Raw genomic sequence first — 22,421 nt, forward strand, 5'->3', positions numbered from 1 at the left:
TTAGATGATTTAAAGTAAAAAAAACTGTTTAAATAAATCTGTTTTTTATTCAGGATTTAATTTCATTGATAAATTCTAATAATAATCATTGGGGTTTTTTTTCATCACATAAACACTCAAGAAACTGAAGAAAAAAGACCACTGACCATGAAGAAGCACTTGGCACTGTTGGTTGTTCATGGTTCGATTCCATGTGGAGTTTGCATGTTCTCCCTCATATTCTAGTTTCCTCCCACATTCAAGATAGTTTGGAATGAATTCCCTGTTTTTATAATGTTTCAGGTGAAAAGGCATCGCTGCTGCATCTTCGTTTCAGAAAACTCTCTCATTTACACGCAAATGGCAAAACTCCTGAAATCGATGTGGTGTCCAGGCCACCAGTGGGCGCTGCTGCTGCTTCTCATAATGAAACCACAGACAGGCTGCAGAGAACAAGAAGACTCTAGAAACACGTGCTCATACCTGTGAGCTGCATCCAGAGGTCGACTGATTCTAATGATCCCAGCTCGGCTTCACGCCGCGTTGCAGCACAGCGGAGGATTCAATGACACTCCACATCATTTTCAACCATTTATTATTCCAAAAAAATATCCAATGTAGTGCTGAAAAAAGGATTTCATTTTACAAAAGATTGTCTGGAAGAGTAAATTCAGCCACCGTTAATTTTACCGAATCAGTCCGAGATATACAAAAACCATAAAGGGACTAACTAAAGCAACAGGAGGGCTCTAATCTAATCCTGTTTCATATGCTAGGAAGAAATTAGGAGATTAAAAATAATTATACATGGAAACGCATCAGGTTGAATGAAATCTGCTGATTGAAATTTAGAAATGAGACGAGTTGTTTCCATCCTGACGGCTTCAGAGGCGTCTTTGGTTTTCAGGTCTCCTGCTGCTTTAGGGACACTGGTTACACAGCGGTGTCCTGGGTTCTCCTGGTTCTCCAGGTTCCCCGTGCAGCCTTCCTGCAGGCCTGCAGCAGAGTAACGCAGCCCTCCAGCGCCCCCTGCTGGTCAGAGCTGTCACTGACCGCAAAAAGGGACTTTTCACTTTATTGAGGGAGAAAATATTTGCTTTTAACACAGTTTGTAAGCTCAGTGAGGGTCAGAACCTAGAGCGTCTCCAGTGTGTGTGTGTGTGTGTGTGTGTGTGTGTGTGTGTGTGTGTGTGTTCCTGTCTTTCTGTGTATGTGCGTCTAACTGTTGAGCTTCTCCATTTCCGCTGTCCTGACGGTGCTCAGCTCATCGTGGTGCGCCTCCTCTCCGGGCATCTGAGACACACACACACACACACACACACACACACACACATTCATGAACATACAGACCTCCCACTGTCACATCAGTCGTTGCGTCCTGGTCCGTCTCGTCTATAAAGAGCTGAAAACTCAGTTTACTCATCTTTTGTTTCCTCCTCCGGGCTTCAGGAAACTACTCGATGCAGTTTATCCAAAACATTTATTACTGGTAATGCTACAGATTTAAACCAACATGTATCTAACAAACCATGAGGTGAAAACCAGGTGCATTGTGGGAAGTGATTGTCCACGTGACTGATCACTGTTTGCAGTGGATGTCGAGAATCGAGGCCTTTATTCACCCCAAACACGATCATATGCTTTGTTAGGAATAGCGATTAAAACACACAGGAAGTGTGTTAAAATGAGCAGAGTAGGCCAGTCAAGGAAGTGTGTGTGTGTGTGTGTGTGTGTGTGTGTGTGTGTGTGTGTTCTTGTATTTCTATCCTTGTTGGGGCCAAATGTCCCCACAAGGATAGCAAAACGTGGAACGACGTGCCTTGTGGGGACCTTTTTCCGGTCCTAAGTAGGAGAAACAGTGTTTTCTTGACCATGTTGTTGTTACTGAAAAAAGTAAAAGTGCAAAAACATTTCTTTAGGGTTAGGCTTTGTTGTGGTGTGGGTTAGGGTTAGGGTAAGGGTCAGGGTTAGGGGCTAGACATGAATGGGAGTCAATGGACGGTCCCCACAAGGATAGAAATACAAGACTGCGCGTGTGTGTGTGTGTGTGTGTGTGTGTGTGTGTGTTGTGCACACTGCAGTGGACATTCTGCTGATCTGATTGTTGACGCAGCACCGCCCTCTGGTGGCTGCAGTGACTGATGTCTGGTGAGAAACACTTCAGATTGTTTTTTTTTTTTTTTTTTTTAAATGCTTCGAAGCTTGTGGGAAGTAATTCAACTATCCCATGTCTTCGCCACGTGGCGGCGGCGAACTGACCTCCCAGTAGATGCTGTCCTCGAAGCAGATGGTGTCTGGAGGGGCTCCGAAGACGGGCAGCTTCAGGATGAAACCTGAACACAGAGTTTAAAGCTGAATGCAGTCCAGACTCACTGTTGACGTCCGGGTCACAAACCCAACTACCGTATGAAGACAGGCCTCAAACCACGCGGCCAGAGTGGGAGCTTCGTGTTCAGCCGGAGAGCCACGTACCGACGATGAGGCCGCCCAGCAGGGCGATGCCCAGCGTGACGGCCAGGGACAGGGCCTGGATGCCCCCCTGGAGCGACGCCTCTCGCTTCCCCTCGGCCACCAGCGGAAACACGTCGTCCAGCCTGAGACAGAGAGCAGGGACGCCATCAGGGCTCCTGCCGGGCGGAGGCCTCGGACCCCGGACCGGCTGCGGCGGCGGCGGCGGCCGGGACTTTACCCGCCTCCGTAGACCTCCCTGGTGGCCAGTGAGGCGGTGACGGCGCCCACCACGGCCCCCAGGACGCCCGGCATGCCGTGCAGGTTGTGGACGCCGCAGGTGTCCTGGATCTTCAGCTTGTCCTCCAGGACGGGCTGCGAGGAGACAGGAGGTCTCGTTTCAGGCCACGTTTATTTCACCAATAACTCAAGTTTCAGTCGTTTTTTTGATAAATAGAAAAAAACAATCAGATTGAAGATAAAGATTTTATCACGAATTCACAGTTTCAAAGTTAAAGCTCAGCAATGAGGTCTAAAAAGTAGCATAAGTTATTACTAAAAAAACAGACTCAACTAAATTTTATATGATTCTACTGCGAATAAAAGTTCTGGAAATCAACTTTCTTCTGTTTGAAAGCTTGAACGCACAGCCTACAGTAACTCTACTTCTCTAAATAAAATGTCCACCAAACTGAATTTTCTATTTTATGTTGAATCTAATAGTGAGTTATGGGGAAGCTCTGATATGGTGTGGAAAAAAAAAACCTTCCATGGTTCTTCTTCAACATTTCAACTCAAAGTCATGAAAATGAATTATATTTTTGTCAGAAAAAGAATATTTTAAGAGATCAGATGTTTTTTTGTTTGTTTGTTTGTTTGTTTCCCCCAGAGTTTATAAAAAGTATCAGAATTAAATTTGGTTAAATGCTTGAAACAAGTTAAAAGGTGTAAATTCTTTGACATCTGGCTTTAAAGCTGCTTCGTTAGAGACGTTTAAAGTGATAACCTAATTGGTTCTCCAGGTGAAGAGAACAGCGAGGAGAGTTTTTACTCGTTTGAGGCTGAAAACATGAAGAGAGGATCAGAAAGTGTGAAGTTTTCCCGTCACTGCTGTCGCTCACCGACAGGTACTTGTAGCCCAGGACGGAGATGATCCCGGCCAGGAAGCCCACGATCATGGAGCCGAACGGCGTCAGCATCATCTCACCCGCCGTTCCCGCGGCAACGCCTCCGGCCAGGGCGGCGTTCTGGATGTGGACCTGCCAACCGACAGAGCCGTTCAGGCGCGAGCTCAACTATATTTACTTCGTCTTTGAAGCCAAGCAAACCAGGGGTGTCAAACATAAGGCCTGGGGGCCAAAACCGGCCCACAAGAGACTCCAATCTGGCCATCAAACCAGCGAGCAGATGGACTTTTTTGAACTTTTCACTGTATTTTGCAGCAGAAAGTTTGAAGGAGCCGTATCCTGCTGTTCCAGCCTGTCAGGGTCACCAACACTCAATACCCAGAATGCCCGGAAGCTCTGCGCCAGTCGGCGTGTGGTTCTCACCATGTCCAGCTTGCCGTCGTGCGCCGTGAGCGCCGACATGGCGTAGGTGGACAGCGTGCAGGCGGCCAGGGAGTAGTAGGTGTTGAGCGCCGTGCGGTGCTGGTCGTCGCCGTGCGCCGTGACGGCCGAGTTGAAGCTGGGCCAGAACATCCACAGGTAGATGGTTCCTGGAGCGGGGGACACGGCAAACTCACCGTCTGCACAATGACCGATCGCCGCCGACGCCGCCGAACACCGTCGCCGTGGAAACGGGCGCCCAGAACGCCGGCTTACCGATCATGGCGAACAGGTCCGAGTGGTACACCGAGCAGTTCTTGTGCTTGCTCTTGTCCAGGTTGGGCCGGTACAGGATCCGCGTCACCATCAGGCCGAAGTAGGCGCCGAAGGTGTGGATGGTCATGGATCCGCCGGCGTCCCGGGTCTGCCGGGGAACGGGTCACGGAGCCGTGTCAGCGGCGGTTCGGAGGTCGGGCGTCGGGACGGGACGGGAGGGCGGAGTCACTCACCCCCAGCAGAGACAGCAGGATGAACTCGTTGACGGCGAACAGCGTGACTTCGAACAGCGCCATGACGAGCAGCTGCACCGGGCTGGTTTTACCCAGAACGGCGCCGAACGAGATCAGCACCGAGCCGGTGCAGAAGTCAGCGTTGATCATACTGCCAGACGACAAACTCGGGTCAGAGACCAGCCTCCGCTCATTCAGAAGAATAAACATTAATAATACCTGATAGAAACGACACATCATCAAATATTTAGAAATACCAATCAAATACATTAAAATCCAAACCACAGTTTATAAAACTGTTGCTAAAACAAACATATACGTAGTGATGTAGGAACTTTAGTGCAGCTTATTTATTCAAATAACACTTGTTTTTTTCAATAAAAGCAGAGGTTGTGAAATTTGAAACAGTCTGTTTTTACCGATTTAAACTAATTTACAACTTTTTCCAGTGTTGAATTTTCGTCAGATCATTATTTATATGACAGTCATTTATTACGATCGCATTGTTAGGCAGACCTCTCCACGCCGATGTGGATCTTCCCGCCGTGCATGCCGTGGAAGAAGCCCTGCATGAGCGTGGCCCACTGCAGGGCGAAGGCGGCGATCAGGAAGTTGAAGCCCACGCTGCTGAAGCCGTACCGCTGCAGGAACGTCATGAGGAAGCCGAAGCCGATGAAGATCATCACGTGCACGTCCTGAAAACCTGCACGGGGCAGAAGATGAGATGGAAACGACACAGGTCACCTCTCAGGAAGCCGATATGAAGCCGAGTGTCCATGGAGGACTGGGGAAATGCTCGGAGCGGAGATGTTGGGTGTTTGGAGCATGAATGAGGATTAATGGAAATCAAAAACTCCTCATATCGGTTCTCAGTATCGGTTAAAGGACTAAAGCTGTGGTCTTGCATTTTCAAATTAAAAGTAGGAGAGCATTCCTGCTTTTATTTTTCCAGCTCTTCACGCTGTAACATTCTTTGCAGATGACTCCAAACTCTCTTTTGAAATACGTTTTATGACACTATATTTTAGGGAAATAACTTTGTTTTACTGATATTGACAGGTTTCTGTAAGCTTATCAAAAAATTGAAATCATTAAAACAAATCATTGCAATTAAAATCATAATTTCTTTTCTCTTTTTTTGAGTTTATCTAAATGCAATTAAAACATAAGTAAGAAATGGGTTTAAAACGAGTCCTGCAGCTCTCATTTGGATCCATTCCCTGCCAGCCGCTGTGACGCCTCAGGGTTTCGTCACTGGAAACAGTCTGAATGAGTGTTTACACGACCGTCGCTGGTCTGGAGCGTCAGAATCGCTCCGTCATGTGGATCTAGAAGCTTCCGCAGCAGAAAAACCAAGCAGAGCCGCTGACCTGTCGGCTCGTCTCGCTTCGCTTCTTCTGCAGAGTTTGCTCTTTGCGTCTCATTATTTACCCCAAACTGCCATACACAATAACGCACTGTGCCGAGGCTCCCGTCGCCATGGCGACTGTCCGTTGGCACGCGAAGGTGTTGCCAGTGTCCCCGTTGGCATTTTGGCCCAAATACGCCGAGTTCCCAGCGGCCCCCGGGGGCCCGGCCGGCCGGCGTACAATCGGAGCCACGGAGAGCGGCGCCGGGTGGAATTACAGCCCGGCATCAGATTCCCGCTGCCAGAGGGAGGAGTTTTCTCAACGTTAAGAGCCTGTCAGCTGAACCACAACCTGAGGTGAATAAATCTGATTCAGGGGAATGAAAGCTGTTAAAGGAGGCGCCAACGTGCCTTTACTGTGGGTTTCAGATTAAAACTGATAAAAATGACTTTATTCATGAAATTAGATTAAACGAGGTCTGTTTCCATGAATCATGTTTTCATGATGAAACCCCCCCCCCCCCCCCGACACACACACACACACACACACACACACCTGAGCAGAGGACAATACACTGCAAAACAACATGCGGTGTGCGTGTTTCCGAGAAGTAACATTTCTCCGGTTTCCATGGAGACGGAGTCGCAACATTTTCCAAAAGTTGCATTTCCACGTGAAGCGGTGGCATTGGTGAGTGGAGTTTGCATGTTCTCCGTGTGCAGCTCTCTGTTTTCTGCAGGTACATCAGAGATTTCTGGTAAGGCGTGTGTCGCCGTCGAGGAACGGATAGAGACAGGGAATCGAACTGGTGACCCTCTGAGGGAGCCACGGGACGGGGCACAGCCGCGTCCTGTAGTACAGGCGGAGAGTGGCGCGTCGACACACCGCCGTTATCTCGCCGGAGCATACAGAGCTGACACAGACCACCAACAGAGGATTTACAGGCGGTGTGGGACCTGGACCGTGAAGGTGAGCGGTTCAAGGACGCCTGAACCGCCTCGTTCTGATCACACACACACACACACACACACACACGTGAGGATGCCGCCTGAAAACACCTGGACACTGTGTCTACACGGACTTTGGTCGGCAGGGAGATGAAAGCGGCGCCGGGCGTTTCGCCTTGACGGCCTGGGAACAAGCCGGCCGAGGCGGACCGAGCCGATCAGCTGTTCCACTTCCACTTCCTCGGAGTCCAGTTCTGTAACGGAGGCTGAAGAACCGGTTCTGGTTGTTAACCTGGTTAGGTGGAGTTGAGGGAAATACCACGAGGTTCACTCATGACTTCAGGTGTCACTCGTGATGCGACACACACCGGCGCAAAGGAATGGACAACATCAGCTGATGCTGAGAGCGATTAGTCTGAAGGTTTTCACTGACTGATGCAGCGACGGCCGGATCACAGGCCGGTCTGAGGAGGACGAGAAAAAATGGACGCAACTATCGTCCCCTACACGGACCGTCAAAGTGCGGTGAAAGTTTTGTGAAGGGGGCCTGGTTTCCTGCTGACATGATGTGAAAATAGATCTTTTATCTGAGTCAAGCTCAGAAATATGAGCAGTGTTTTCATTACACCTGAACTTTACCTCAAATATCACTTCGGTAGAATTTTTCTTTATCTTCATGTAGAAAGAGCGAGGCACACGAGCAATAAACGGTTTGAAATGTGAGCTTTCTGGAGACAGAGGAGGTTTTTTTGCTGTTTGCCGAGCGTCAGTCGGCCTCAGGTCAGCCACTGAGAGGTGAACAGTTCAGGTTAACAGTGTTCAGTTTATCAGTTTGGCCTCGGGACGCCGTCCCACGGAGACAGAGACAGGTGAACCAGCCCCCGTCACGCCGCTGCAGCTCCGTTAAGGTGGAGCGGTGAGTTTTGTTGGCTCACTGATCGAATCAGCAGTGTTTCTGCATCACTATGTACATTTCCCCCCGTTTGCCGTCACTCCGCTCCGTCACAGCGTCTGATTCTCACAAACTGTCACTGAGCTGTAAAATAAAGTGTGTTTCTGTATCAGAGGTGTCCGCATGCAGCTGTCGCCCCTCAACGTGTCCCGTTACCACAGCTTGGGAACCAAATCAGGCAGAAACTCATATTTTCAAACTGCCTGAAACATTTAAACTCAGAAAGACCGCGGATGCTTCTTCAAGAGGAGCGGAGCAGAGAGAGGCCGGGGACCCGTTTGAACGAGACACCAGCCGACTGGAAGACATCTCTGGGAAACGCTCACACACAAACAAGAGGACTCGTCCAATTAGGCAAAACTGGGGCTGTTTACGTCCCCGATGAACCCGCAGAACAAACGCTATTGTCGGGCACGGATTGGCAGGAAACAGCGGCTGCATGGACGCCTGGAGATGTGAGACCTGATTAGAGATCGGAGACGGAGCGCAGCGTCGGGGAATCATGAGGAAAATGATCAGAAAGATGAAAACCGTGCAAAAATTACTCGAGAGAGAAAAACAACAGCCACACTCCACCTGGACGTTCAGTAGATAACACGATATCCAGGCCAAGATGTTGAGGTGATTGTCATAAAACACATTTGTAGAGAAACAAACAGCTGTGATGCAGAGAAATGTCAACATTTTCGGGATTTTCACATTGAAATGTTTTTTTAATTTGTTGACTCAAAGCATTCATTGAATCAATGAGGTTGATTTAGATGTCAGGATGACTCAGACAGGAACCAGCTCTGGATCTGCAGGAGCCGGGAGAACCAGCGTGCCCTGACCTCTGACCCCGGCTGCGACACTCACTCGGGTAGCGGTAGTAGAAGTCGTTCTCGTAGTCGTGGTGCGACTTGTTGTGGAAGTCCCTGGCGTCCGTGTCGTGGTCGTACTGCACCAGCACGCCGAAGAGGATGATGAGGATGATCTCCAGGATGAAGCAGATGAGCGGCAGCTTCAGCCGCATGTTGGTGGACGAGTCCGTCATCGTCTCCTTCTGCCGCTGACCGACTACAGACCCGGCGCCGGAAGGTTCACACACTCAGTCTCTCTCTCACACACACTCCCCGGGTGCAGGAGGCTGCTGTATGTGTGTGTGGGTGGATGTGGGTGTGTGTGTATGTGTGTGTGTGAGAGAGTGTGTGAGGTAGGAGAAACAGCTCGCAGACTAACTGAAGAGTGTTTTTGTTGCACCGGGTCACACCTACCGCCCGAGGAGGGCAGGGTCCCCGTTAGCCCCGCCCCCTCTGCGTGGGGCTTTAAGGTAGCCTGAAGATCACCTCATCTCGACTCAGGATGTGTGTTTCCTGCTGTGTGTTCAGCCAACAGGCTCACATTACTTCAGATTCACCTTCTTCCCAAAAGGTTCTGCTGATCAGGACCGAGGGATGAAGGTCAGACCGAGTCTCAGAACCCGTCTCCCTCGCCACGCTTTCAAGTGTGAACAGACGCCGCTTCAGCATCCGGTCTGGACGACCTCGTCCCGTGTCTCTGTGATCGCTGGAGCTGAGCTCAGCTGGAATCAAACCGTGGTTCCCCGGGTCGTGTCAGTGCACTGGTGGAAGAGGGACGGCATCTTCAGAGGTGGTTTATCCTCAGTCTGTCGTGATCCGTTCACACAGTTCAGAGAGTGGTTAGCAGGTGAAGATCGCTGCAAAACAGTCTGATATGCAGTCTGTTACATGTCATATCGGTGTGTGTACGTCACGCCCGGTGTGTGTACGTCACGCCCGGTGTGTGTACGACACGCCTGCACACACAAACATGCTGCAGAGAACAACACACTCTAAACATTTACAATGGAGAACTCAGACATTCATATGGACAGAATGCAGAGATGGATTGTTATTACGATGTGTGTCAACTCTAAAACTACCAGGGACAGGAAAATATGAACTGGAACCAGAACCAGGAGGATCTGGACCGGGAGTCATGACCATTGATGGTACATAAAAGATGGATGAAACTGACGTGGCGTCCCCACGAGGGACGAGGCTTCCAGCAGGACGTCTCCATGTTGAACACTGTAAACCGGATGTAAATGTGATTGGTCCAGTCTGTCACATGACCGCATCACGTGGACAGAGGAGGCGCTGTGATTGGGCGATTGATACAAATCTTTAACTCGTGAAATAAAATCAACAGATGATTTATGTGAAATCAGAGTCCGATCAAGACGACATGTTGGAAACTAGAGACAGAGACCAGAACCTGTTCTGGAACCAGTTTATTTACAATCTGAAACTGCATTTTTGAATGTGCTCCTATGAAAACCGGGCTCTTTTTGAAACCAACACCATCGCCCCCTGCTGGAATTTCCATAGTATTACAGATTTTCTGCACTTCAGCATTGGGACTTGGTCATGACACCCTGGAGGAAGTGCAGAAGAGCCATCTCCGGTGTCCACGGTGCTCATGTTCAGTAGCAGCGTTTCAGAAAAGCTGAGCTTCTCCCGTCTCCATGGAGACAGAGTCGGAGCGATTTCAGAAAGTTCCAGAAAGATGCAGGCTTGATGGCGCCTTCGAGAAGAAAAGACCAGTAGAAGAGGGAGGAGTAGAACTCCACCGCCCCCTCCCCCTCCTCCCCCCCTCCGGTTCAGTTTCACAAGAGCCATCACTCACACCTGTATCTACCTTCTCCATCAACGGAGGCTACCTTTTCTTCTGGAAGGTGAAAGAACGGAGAAGAATGTTGTTTTGATTTTGAGGAATTTGAACTATTATCACCTGAGAGTCGGGGGCGTCAAAGGCAAGCGGTGAACTCTGCGGTGACATCCTGTCTGTCCAGCTTCCTGTCACCACGTCCAACAGTGTCCACGCTAATTGATGGGTCGTCACTTCGCTCCATCCCATCATTACTGCTTCACTGCTTTATTTTCTGAAATACTTTTGTACGAATTCCTTCATATAGGAAGAGGTAACCCCCTTCCAGGTGAGCAAGGACGATTTCTGCTTTTGCTGTCGTCTGAAAATGTTTTCATTTCTGTCAAAAAAGGAATATGGGAGAAAATATGAATGTTTCATTAATGTCAACACTCAGGGCACCAAAGTTGCATTGTTGTTACGGTGACTGTCAACTCCCGCATTTCCATGGAGACGGCGGCGTTCTGAAATAGAACCTCGGGAGCCGTTCTCTGTGGCTCCGAGCAGCTCTGACTACCTGGACACCAAAAACACAATGAAAGTTTTCTGTTTTCACTTGAAACATTGTGAAGTTACAGATTGAAGACCCAGAAACCAGAAAGCGGTTTATGAGTGACAAATAAAGTCACCGTGGAGCTAAGAGAAGACGGATCGTCGACAGGAGCCATTGCCCGAACACAACGTGGAACCATGTGGAATGTCCTGGAGAAGAAAGGAGGCGCTGGCGGGACGAGGGGAGGCCAAGGCAAACAGCAGCTGCTGATGACAGAAAAACTCTGAGAGCTGTGAAGAAAGAACCTAAAACAACTGTGAGAGACGTCAGCTACAGCAGGACGGTGAGCTGAAGCACAGAAGCTACAGGAGACCGAGAGCCTGGAACTGAGACCACCCACAAACATCTGAGGCAAAGTTTGTGCTCCGATCGATCACAGTGGTAAAGAATAATCAATGGAAGAGGGTTGGGTGGTTTGGGTTCCATCAGTTTAATGTAACTTGGAACCCAAATGAACAGAAACACTTCCAGTTATTTCATGAATACTGAAATAATTCAGGTATAAACACAGATACTAATGAAAAGTTTGACACACCAGCACAGAAACAAACCTCTGAATTCATCCACTGCTCTTCTGCAAGCACATGGTTAATCTCCATCCCAGAAGCTGAAGCCAACGTTACAGGGTGGAGGAGTTAAACACTCACTTTGTTTCTTTTAGTCTTTACTTATTTTCTGATACAACTGAAATTAGGGAAGTACACACACCACGAAGGACGGGTACTAGTCAATACCGAGCATTGATACGCATTCTGATTCAATTCCATTCAGCCTAATTCTTCCTCCTAACACTAACGGCACATGAACCACCTCCACACAGCCTCTATGTCGACGACACTGCGTTATGTGTGTGTAGCAGGGCTAGTGTGTGAGCCCTGACACTCTGCAGCATGTAGCATGTAGCACGGCTTGGCGCTCCTGGATCCACTGAGCAGTTAAGCTAATGAGCGATGTAGCACCGACTGTCTTTCTCCTCCTCTTGTTATTTTAGCAGAACATCATTTACAGCCTATCTTACTTTTGTTCTCAATAATACTAAAGAATCTCCGAACCGCGGACATGGCTCATCCTCTCTCGCATAGGCGACGTTGCTGCCGCATGTCATCGTTTAAACTCGCCGGGTTGTGATCAGGGATCAGTCACAAGTCGTGATGCATCCCTGACTGACATGTCACTTAGCTGCCTAACTAGATTAACCTCAACAAGTTTCACCTGAAGAAACACGCTAACACATGCTGACACATGCATCTAAACAGTGGATTAATGTTACGTTAAACAGTTTCAAATTCCTGAATGAACAGATGTCTATCTGAGATCACATTTCCTTCCTTTCTTCAAAACCAGTCTTTGAGATTTATTCTCTGCCTCATTAAATCCAAATAGCTTCAGCGTTCTTCCTCGTTCTGCACTAGTAGAGGCAGAAACATGAATTTATAGTAGCTTTTCCTGTTTTTGCTGCAGATAAACTCATCCGCTCAGCACACATTTCACTGGAAGCCCGGCCTTCCTTTCTTGGGCAGGGTTCGGGTTCCAGAGGCCAGAGAAGTGGACTTGGGACTGGGAGCTCACTGGTTCCATTCCCACAGAGGAGAGGTGGTGCCTAAACATGACCCTTGACCCCCATCAACTCCCCAGAGCACCGGAATGTGGCTTCCCTCCACATCCCAGGGAAGGGATGGGTAAATGTAGAAAGAGGGGATGAATAAAGAGTGACTGTTACTGAAGAAAGCTTTTCCTAATTCTGTGGACTGGAGAGTTGAAGGGTCGCCTCTCCATCCTGTCATGGTGTTTCCTGTTCAGGTAACCATGAGCCGTCACAACACAGCGAGCAGCTGCAGTGTGTTAAAGCTCTGGCCTGACAATGTCAAGCGCTTGGTATGTGAACCCGCGGCGACCCTGCAGCTCGGCGTCGCCCGCAGACCGACTGCAGCTGAAGACGAAGCCGTGAGCGGCGGGACGAGTCCAGAGAGCCGACAGGACGAGGCACGTCTGCAGAGGCTGCGACTTGGCTCCTGTTTCAAGCTGTCAAACTTCAAGAGTGAAGCTGATGGGTTTGTTCTGGAGACGGGAGGCACCTGAACCGTTTCACCTGAAGCATTTCCTGTTTCCCTGCTTCCAGCCCCACTGCTGCAGGCGGCCTGTGGCCAGAGGAGCTCAAACTTCACATACTGGAGCCCACTGGGCCCCCACGTCAAGCTGATGACCGTCTCCGGGGAGAAGATCGACATGGCGGGGAAGAAGCAGCTGACTGTCTGCGCCGGTGACCGAGAGATAAAACATGAATTCTGGCTCGCCAATATCCAGACCCCCTGCATCGACGGTCTGGACCTGCTGAGCCGCTGGAGAGCCAAGATTGACGTCACCAGAGGCAGCATTATCCTAGGGTCCCACATCCTCCCGCTCCAGCCTGACCGAGAGAAACACTGCCGAGTGGGGCAGACCGACGACTCCACCCACTCCGAGGAGCAGTCGTCAATTACGTCCGCAGAACGCGAAGTCAACTCCGTTCCTACCTACCTACCACAACCGCCGAGCGGCTGGTGGAGGAGATGTTTAGTAGGTTTGGCGTGTCGGAGGAGCTCCACAGTGACCAGGGGCGGAACTTCGAGAGCCAGGTGATGGCGGAGATCTGCAGGCGGCTGGGAGTGAAGAAAACTCAGACCACACCGCTCCACCCCCAGAGCGACGGGTTAGTGGAGCGTTTCAACCACACCTTGGCCACAACTTGCCATACTCACCAGCCGCCACCGAGACTGGGACCGCCATCTGCCCCTGGTCCTGTGGTCGTACCGATCCGCGGTACAAGACTCCTCCAAGTGCACGCCGGCCGCCCTGCTTTTTGGTCAGGAACTGCGGACCCCCGTGGACTTAGCCTTTGGGCCACCACCGGAGCCAGAGATTGCCACGGGCCCCGAGCTGGACTACTTCCAGCGTCTGAAAGAGCGCCTGCGTGTGGCACACGAGTTTGGCCGTCAAGCCCCAGAGGACGCAGGGCTCAGGCAAAAGCGTGTTTATGACACTCACTGCCGGGGGCAGCCCCTCACCCAGGGACAGCGGATGTGGGTGTACTGCCCCCTCCGAAAGAAAGAACTGTCGCTGAAGCTCTCCACCCACTGGCGGGGACCAGCCGTGGTGTTGGAGCAGCTTTCGGACGTCGTTTAGAGACTCCAAATGCCTGACCGCAGGCACCCGGTGGTGCTTCCCCGGGACCGGCTCTCCCCGTACCGGCCCTTGGAGCCGCCTGGGGGGGGAGAAGCAGTAACTGCAAGCCCCAGGACTGCTGACGCAGACCCCCGGCCAGGACCGGCGAAAGAGGGTCTGCGTCGTTCTTCACGCCGCCGCCAGCGGCCAAGACACCTCGACCCATGCCGTTTATGGCTCCGGGGTTTTGGGGACGTTTAAACCCCTCGGGTGGGGGCTATGTAGCGACCGTGGGGGTCGCTAGGGGCGCCAGAGGGCCACTGCCCTGCAGACTGTGTTGTGCCGCACGGCATTATGGGAAGCGGGACTGAGTTTGGGGGCCGTTCCGGGCCAGTTTATGTGTGTTTGGGGGTTTGTCTGCATTTCCTTTTGTTGTGGGTGTGTTTTGTCTGTCGTTTGTGTGCTGTTGCCATGTTTTCCTATATTTTTATTTTCAGTATGTGTGCACCGTGCATCAGGGAGACCTTTTGGGGAGGGACCTGGCTTGTGCACCTCCGTGGGGGGCACTACTGTGCTCGGGGTTCAGTTCTACTCCTCTTATGCTTGTGAAACTAAAGAGCAGACTCATTCCTCCTTCACTGACCACGCTGCTTGTTGAAATCGCCACAACATATTGTAAATTCCCCCTCTATTTCCAAGGCAACCGACCAACCAGCCGCCTCCATTAATGTCTCAATCCTTCAGTTTTCTTTCTGGTACTGAGTGGGAGACTGTTTGAGGCATAAAGAGGTGTTTCAGTCACGTTTTTCTAATCGTTCATTTCCTTGCCTGTGAAATACCTGTAATTCCTGAGATGGCTCAGCTGAAGAAACCCTCCAGAAATCTGGTGTAAACCAAGCGTCCCTGTCAAAAAGAATTCAACCAGCAGATAATCAGACACTTCAAATTCTTTTCACTGAAATATTTCATTGATTGATGTTACTTTGCTGTTTGAGCTAAAGTTTGTATTCCATAAAGATTTTACATGGTTTGAATGCAAAATCAAAAAGCAGCTACAAAGTTGAAAACCTAAAAAAAAAAAAAAAATAATAATAATAATAATCCAACAATCTAATTTTCCATCCAGTTCATCATTATTGCAACTAAGTCTAATTATCAGAAGTGTGATTTCAATAAAAGCTGAAATATCAGGAACTACAACAAAGTGCAGAGTGCAGACTGTGTCTGCAGAGGAAAAAAACCCTCAGAATGACAAACATGTGGTCTGTCAGGTTGTTCTCCAGCGGTTTGGAACGGTAACGGGACTTAATGACGAAGAACACCCGGCGGATCAATAGCTTCATATACTGATAAACCAGAGTCCTGATCAGAAGTCTGCTGCATCGCTGCCGTTTAATGAAACATTAAGGATTAAGACACATTCAAGCAAACTGAGGCCCAAACAGAAAACTTTGATTTCATTTTTATTGTCCGTTTACATGACAACGCTGCTCAGAGTCAACGAAAACCCCCTGAAAACAACTCCGTCTCCATGGAAACAGGGGAAAACTCAACTCTTCTGAAACGCTGCTAGTGCTACTACTACTACTGCTGCTGTTACTTCTGCTGCTGCCGCTGCTGACGCACAGTCGCAGTATAGCACTGTCCCGAGACGGAGCAGGGAATGATGGGAATGTTCTGACTGACGACTGTACTGCTGTCCTGACCTGTTGACCTCTCAGGGTCTGACCTGAGGCTGACTGACACGGTCATGAAGAAAAACTGCACAACTCCAAAAATCTAGAAAAGCTGCCCTGGCCTCTCTCTCGGCCGCATTCATTCTTGTCTCAAGCTAATATTTCAGTGTTTTCAGCAGTAAAGTTACACACCTTGAGCAAACTACATGAAAACAATACTGAAGAAGTGAAACGTCATACTTGAGGTGCAGTTTGTAACTTTCCTTCGTCGGTATTCGGATACTTTAGTGTTTCCACCCGGGGTGAGCAGGCCGGGGTTATGGACACACGTCCTGTCCAGCACTACAGTTAACCCGCTGTGCGTCCCGTCGTCCAGCAGGCGGACCGCAGTGAGCCCGACCGGCTGCTCGTCCACGCCGCCCTGCTTTTTCTTCACCTTTCAGCCTCTGCTCTGGAGTCTATTAAGCCCCTCCCTCCTGATCGGTGATTGGTTGCTGGCACGCGGTCCTCCATGACCACTGGCCCGTCTGTTAGGGAGCGCGATGCCGAGGCAGGAAGTGGACAACTAAACTCAACAATTTCAAGTTAAAAGCAAAGGATAAAAGACAAAAAACAAGTCATACACAGTGTAGATAGAAACACAGCACTGGGAGAAAATCATAAACAAAAAACTGAAACCAAACGCCGGCAGTGCATCTTGAAAGACGTTCGTCCAACCGGCTCCAGCAGCTCCAGCAGGATCAACGATGAGGACATAACAACAACCCAGTTCAATCTGGACTGTGTAGCCTGTGCTGTATTTTGCTCTGGGTGTTTCACTGCAGCTCACACACACATGCCGGGGATGTTTGTGCCGGTCGGAGGCCTCTTGTCGCGCCATCAGAGCAGCAGGCTGGCTCCGGGGCCCCTCAGATAACACAATCTGTCCCATCGGAGGCGAGAGGGCATCCATAGTAACAACAGCTTGGCAGCAGATGAAAGCCGATAGACGCAGGACCGGACCTGCCTGTTATGTAACCGAGAGATCACAGACATTAAGGAGCTGCAGGTTCTTCACACTCCGCTGGCTAACGCACCGCCGCCGCTTTTCAGGAATCAGTTCAGCGCCAGAACGTGAGGACTGAAATGCTTCTGGAGTAGGGATGGCTTCATCTGGCAGGGGTGTCAAACATAAGGCCCGTGGGTCAAAACTGACCTGATAGAGGCTCCCATCTTGTGGAAACATCCCTGTTTAAAGTTGGCTTCATGTTGAGATTGCAGCCATTTCCAGTGTTTTTGTGAAACTATCGACATTAGCTGTGGTTACATGGACAAAACTGAAGCTCATTAAATCTGTTTCTGATATCGGCAGGCTTCCAGCTGAAGCAGGTCGTGGGAAACGTCACAGTGCAAAGCATTATGGGATTGATCCACTGAAATGAATGGAGTCACATCTTGATGATTCAGTCTTCACATAAACAGATCCTCGAATCACACACACAAAAAAAGTTAGTTACAAAGAAGTGAGCATGCAGATAGATGTTAAATTTAAAGGTTGTTGTGGCGCTAATTTACCGACAGAAACCAACCGGCTTGGAGCGAAGCACCAAAGACAAAGCAGTGAGCAGCAGAGGTCCAGACTGATCCTCCAGTCGTTCGGTGTCACGTGCATGCACTCAATCCAGTCTCTGAAATGCCTCCTCATGGCCACTGGTCACTAACCTGTTACTAATTACCCAGAATCCCCCTTCAACTGTTCATTTTTCCAGCCTTTTATCTCCCCCTCTTCTGGTATATTCTTTCCATTGACCACATAACGTTGACATTTGACATGTTGGATGACTTTTATTTTGAAATAGACTTGGCTCCCCTGATGGACGGATAATGTTAAATGTTTAAACTTTTGATCCAAAAGGTACGTGAGTGGCAAACAGTCCTACTTCATGTTGGTTGTAGTGAAACGGGCAGAGTTTTAACTGATCCCAGCTTTCTCTGATTGACTGAACCATCCGTCTCAATCTAGAACCAATAATTTATTATCTGTAGAAATCTTATATAAGCAGCACATAGTTCAGCTCATATTTACATTTTCGCTTGCTTCAGTGCTTCCTGTTAATGGCCATTGAATCATGATTGAGTTTAAAAGGAAAAGGAAGAAGTGTGGAAGCTGTGGCTGACGGAGTCAGCTCCTCTCACGCTGCTGCTGTTCAGGTTCAGGGATGCAGACGGTGAGAAAGCGCCGCCTTGTTCTGGGGTTCTCCGTCTGAAGCCAACTGGAGGAGCTGCAGGCCTTGCAGGACCAAACAGGCTCGAGGAGCCGAGCTTATCTCCACCCAGCCTTCAGATCCGTATCGACCTCGTGTTTCTGAACTCGCTCGGCTGCACGTGATCGACTGCAGAGCCTCGGAGCCTCAGGCGGACCAGAAGCCTCTCAGATACTCTCAACCTGCTGCCTCTGGCTGCATCCAGTCACTTCTTCATCTTCATCATCAGTTTCAGTCTCTACACCCTGACTGCGGTTCGAATATCGAGGTGTGGAAGCCTTTCAGACCGTACGTGATGTGAGGAGTGTATCGGAGCAGCCAATCAGCAGAGAGCCTGCGTGACAGTCACATGGCGCTCATCTCCAAGAGATCAGCATACCGCCGAAACGTGACACGGGAATTTATGGCATGAACAACCGTTCACAGCCGTCTGCAGAGAGAGCGAGCAACACGATAACGACAACAAATCAGACGGTTCCACGTTGAGACGGGATGGGAAAAACCTGCTGGGTTTCTGCAAAGACATTCTGGTCCAGACCGGCTGGGTCCTGAACTAAAATGTGTTTGATTCCCTGATTTAACAGCCTCTAAAACACGCTTCACTCTTTAAATCTTCACTCAGCGTGTGTCTTTGTGTCCTGATGTAGTAAAACGATTGTGAAGAGGAATTCAAAACAGCTCCAGGTTTACAGGTCGAAGGTCAAATCCGGGCCCATCGGGACTTGTGTTTTCAGGTATGCGAGGACGACAAAAGGCCGCGGCGAGGCGCCTCTCCTCGGCCGTCACTCTCAGGAGACATGCGAGTCTTCACGGGCAGAAGACGACGTGTCGTCAGGAAGCGCATAGCTCTGCCGCCGTGACCCGCCGCCCGTCACCGCCTCTGTCAACAGAGTCACGCACCGCTGCGCCGGGCGGGCCGACTCGGCATGAGGGCCGCAGGGCTGCAGGCGGGCCGACCTGCTCCGTATCACACACATCTGTGGGAGATGGATGGACGGGGGCGGGGGGGGGGTTCAGGCACCCAACATACCTCCTCATGCAGAGGAAGATGATGGAAAAGGTTGAAAAGAAGAAACAAAATCTAAAGTTTAACTTGACAAGCAGCCCCATTAGTCAGTGTGTGTGTGTGTGTGTGTGTGTGTGTGTGTGTGTGTGTGTGTGTGTGTATGGGGGGTGTTTCCCCTTGGGGATACATTAAGTAACCGTGAACCTTCGGCAGCTGCACGGCGCCGGAGGCAGCAGGCAGCGGAGTTACAGGAGGAGTTCCAGCTCTTCTGAGAATCGACTGATTTATTGAGACGGTTTCAGGTTGTGTCGCAGTGATTAGTGTCTGGGTTCAAATACCGGCCAGGGCCCGGGCCCCGGGGCCTTTCTGTGTGGAGTTTGCATGTTCTCCCCGTGTGTGTGTGTGTGTGTGTGTGTGTGGTTCCCTCTGGGTTCTCCAGCTGCCTCCACTGCTGACGCTGGTGACTCTAAACTGCCGTGACTCTGTCAGCCCTGTGACAGACTGGAGACCTGTCCAGGGGGACCCGGTCCAGGGGGACCCGGTCCGGCGTGACCCCGCCCCCGCCCACAGCAGCTGGGACTGGCTCCACCCTCCCGCCACCCTGAGAAGGACCAGGCTCTCTCTAAGTGTGCAGCTTTGACAAGAGCAAGTTGAACAGCAGAGGGAGACATTTCCTGTGTCTGTCTGATAAAAACAACACAGAGAGAAGGAGGGCAGTTCACAAACGAAGGACTAAATATCTAAAAAGCCAGAAAACAATGATCTTTGAAGATTGATTCATTCTCATAATGTGATCAATTAAAACATCTTTAAGCAAAAAAAAAAAAAAAAGAATAACATCCCAGAGCTGCACCTCAGGAAATCATTAGGACCTCAACTATGAGGCTAATAATCCAGGTCAGGCTCAGGAGACGTCTTGTCCTCTCGGGCAGGGACAGGACGGTCTACGCTTCGGTCAAAGCTGCTGCAGACCAAACGTGAGGCGAAGACGGCGCAGGAAGCAGAAGATGACTATCTGTTACAACTTCGAGGTGGTTATGACTACAGGGCTCAGGAAGGAGGGGAGGGGGGTCTGGAGTCAGGCTGGGGGGGGTGGAATACATTCTGCAGCTGCTGTGCAGGCGGGGGATGCTGGAAGGCTGAATCTCCTGTGAAAAGCCGTTGTGACGGCGGGCGAGCGAGGCCTCCAGCCGCTGTCCTGCCTCCAGGTGTCGGTTCTCCCAGGGAAACGGGGAGCCGGGGGTGAAGCACAGCAGGCTCCGGTCAGATTTCTCCGGTTTGGTGTGTGGAGGCCGTGTGTCTCTGGGAGGGGTCATCCAGGGTTATCAGTGGACAGGACCTGATCGGGGGTTTGAGATTATGTCAGTCTGGAAGCTGGACTTTGCTCCCGCTCAGAGATATCGACTTTGGTGCCTCTTTTAAAGCTTCTGTTTGGACAATGAAAAATGCTAGAATCATGGGAGCAACTGCTACAACGCTCTCAACAGTAGGAGTGTGATGAGACACGCCGCTCACGAGACAAGACGAGACGAGATTTCCACTTTACTTTGAGGAAAACTAAAATGACAAAATATATGACTGGAAATAGACTTTCTTTTAATTCAGGAGTCACAAATCAATACAGATGCATTTTCTGCACAGGTTTAATGTGGAGAACCCTAAAATCCAGGTGGTAGAGTCCCCTGGAGACCAGTGTCTCTTGAGAGGAACAGACTGTGAGGACTGAATGGAGGACATGTTTAAAACAAGAGAGCTGGCGTTCATTCCTGATAACGGTCAAAAATACCAGAGGAGACATGAAACAAGCTGCTCGGTAATGTTAGGCAGAGTTTAGTTGCTGTAACAGCAAATAAAGGCTTTTCGGTTGAGACGGGTGTGAATAATTCTGGACATGACACTTTTTGTTCAAATGTAAATAAAAGCTGAGAAATACTTTTCCACAATGATGCTTCTTGTAGATCGTCTTATTAACTTTTGGAAGAATCCTGTCTCATTACTGGTTGATAAAATAATTTGAAAAAAACTTTTAGGTTGAATAAAAGTAGCGAAACGGCTTTTCACTTAAAGGTGCCTTAAGGAGTTTGCACGTTTTATGCGAAACAGCGCCCCCTGCAGGCCTTGGGCGTAATGCAGCTTAGTGAAACACTCGTGCCTGTGGCTCGCGTGCACGGAAGAGGGGATCTCCTTCCTCACTCTTTAAGTAGCGCTCCAGTAAGATTTAAGTTTCTTCTACCTGGTGGGTCTGTGTGGAGCTGTGGCAGTGCTAGAAGCCGGTCTGTTCTGACTTTCTGGAAGATCCTGCTCAGTTGTTGCTCACTAATACCCCTTTCACACTGCGACTAGCGGGTCGACCCGTGTTTTCGACCCGCTAATAATCGCCTTTTGTGTCCTTTCACACTGCATGCAGACCCGCGTCTAACCGCCTGCTGGCGAGCCGCGTCGCTGCGTCTTCCCGCGCTGATAGTGTCCCGCGTTGATGACATCATCAGTGCGACGGAGCAAAGCGAAAGTAAACAATGCAGTGGAACACAGTCCCCATTACCTGTAGACGAATCTCCTCTTCCCCACGGATCCAGAGCAGCTCTCTGGTCTCGCTATCTTGCCACTGCTGGGTCATCTTGACGAAGGAAATCTCACGCTGTGTCCAGAAACAACAACTAGCGCGCTAACGTAGCCACGCTGCGTCGACGTCATCACGTAAGTTACCGTGTCGACTCGCGTCTGCCTTTCACGCTCCCTTTCGCCCTTTCGGCCCACTAAAAAGCCGGTAGTAGCGACCCGCTAAAAACCCGCGTCGATTGCAGGGTTAAAAAACCCGGGTCTCATGCCGAGCGAACACTTTCACACTGCCACGAGGACCCGGGTAATTAGCGGGTTTACACAGGTTTTTTGGCCAGTGTGAAAGGGGTATATGCATCTGGCGGAGTAATGGCGGACAAAACGAAACCTAACCAGCTGGAGCGCGTATTACGTCATTCCTCTCAAATTCTCCACAAAAAAACTCTGGTGCCGGACCGGCACTGTGACTTTCAAGTGACAGTTTAGCGCTGTTAGAGGTTCTGGTAATGAATCTGTCAGGGCACATTGTACACAGCATTAAAAATGTGGAACATATTTATGGTGGAAAATAAGTATTTTTAAGGTTGTAAAACTCCTTTAACACCTTTAAGTGAGAAACGTCGTCATGATTTCATGTCGCGAGATCTCGTCACACCCCTACTTAATAGCGCCATATTTTCTGCCCTGTCCTTCCAGCCAATCACCTTCCTCGTGTTCTCATCATCTTTATGTTACACCTGCCCTCCACCTTCAGGTCCTCCTGCTGTCCTCATGTCTTCGTCGGCTCCTTGTCTTTCAGCGAGTCTGTCCCCCGGTCCTCTCCG

The 22,421-nt window shown here is 49.9% G+C and overlaps 1 protein-coding gene across 1 annotated transcript; it reads right to left on the minus strand.

The window, feature by feature from the left end:
* Window positions 1-557: 557 nt before the first annotated feature.
* On the minus strand, window positions 558-8,941 carry rhbg (Rh family B glycoprotein). Its single transcript, XM_030102812.1, has 10 exons — window positions 8,587-8,941; window positions 5,000-5,186; window positions 4,484-4,634; window positions 4,251-4,398; window positions 3,978-4,144; window positions 3,549-3,686; window positions 2,669-2,802; window positions 2,452-2,573; window positions 2,239-2,312; window positions 558-1,272 (listed from the first exon to the last, which is right to left on the minus strand). Exons 1-10 carry the CDS (start codon window positions 8,762-8,764, stop codon window positions 1,198-1,200), a joined length of 1,374 nt encoding a protein of 457 aa, XP_029958672.1. The 5' UTR covers window positions 8,765-8,941; the 3' UTR covers window positions 558-1,197.
* Between the last annotated feature and the right edge of the window lie 13,480 nt (window positions 8,942-22,421).

The sequence above is a fragment of the Salarias fasciatus genome, chromosome 11, assembly GCF_902148845.1.
Source record: "Salarias fasciatus chromosome 11, fSalaFa1.1, whole genome shotgun sequence".
Lineage (NCBI taxonomy): Eukaryota > Metazoa > Chordata > Actinopteri > Blenniiformes > Blenniidae > Salarias > Salarias fasciatus.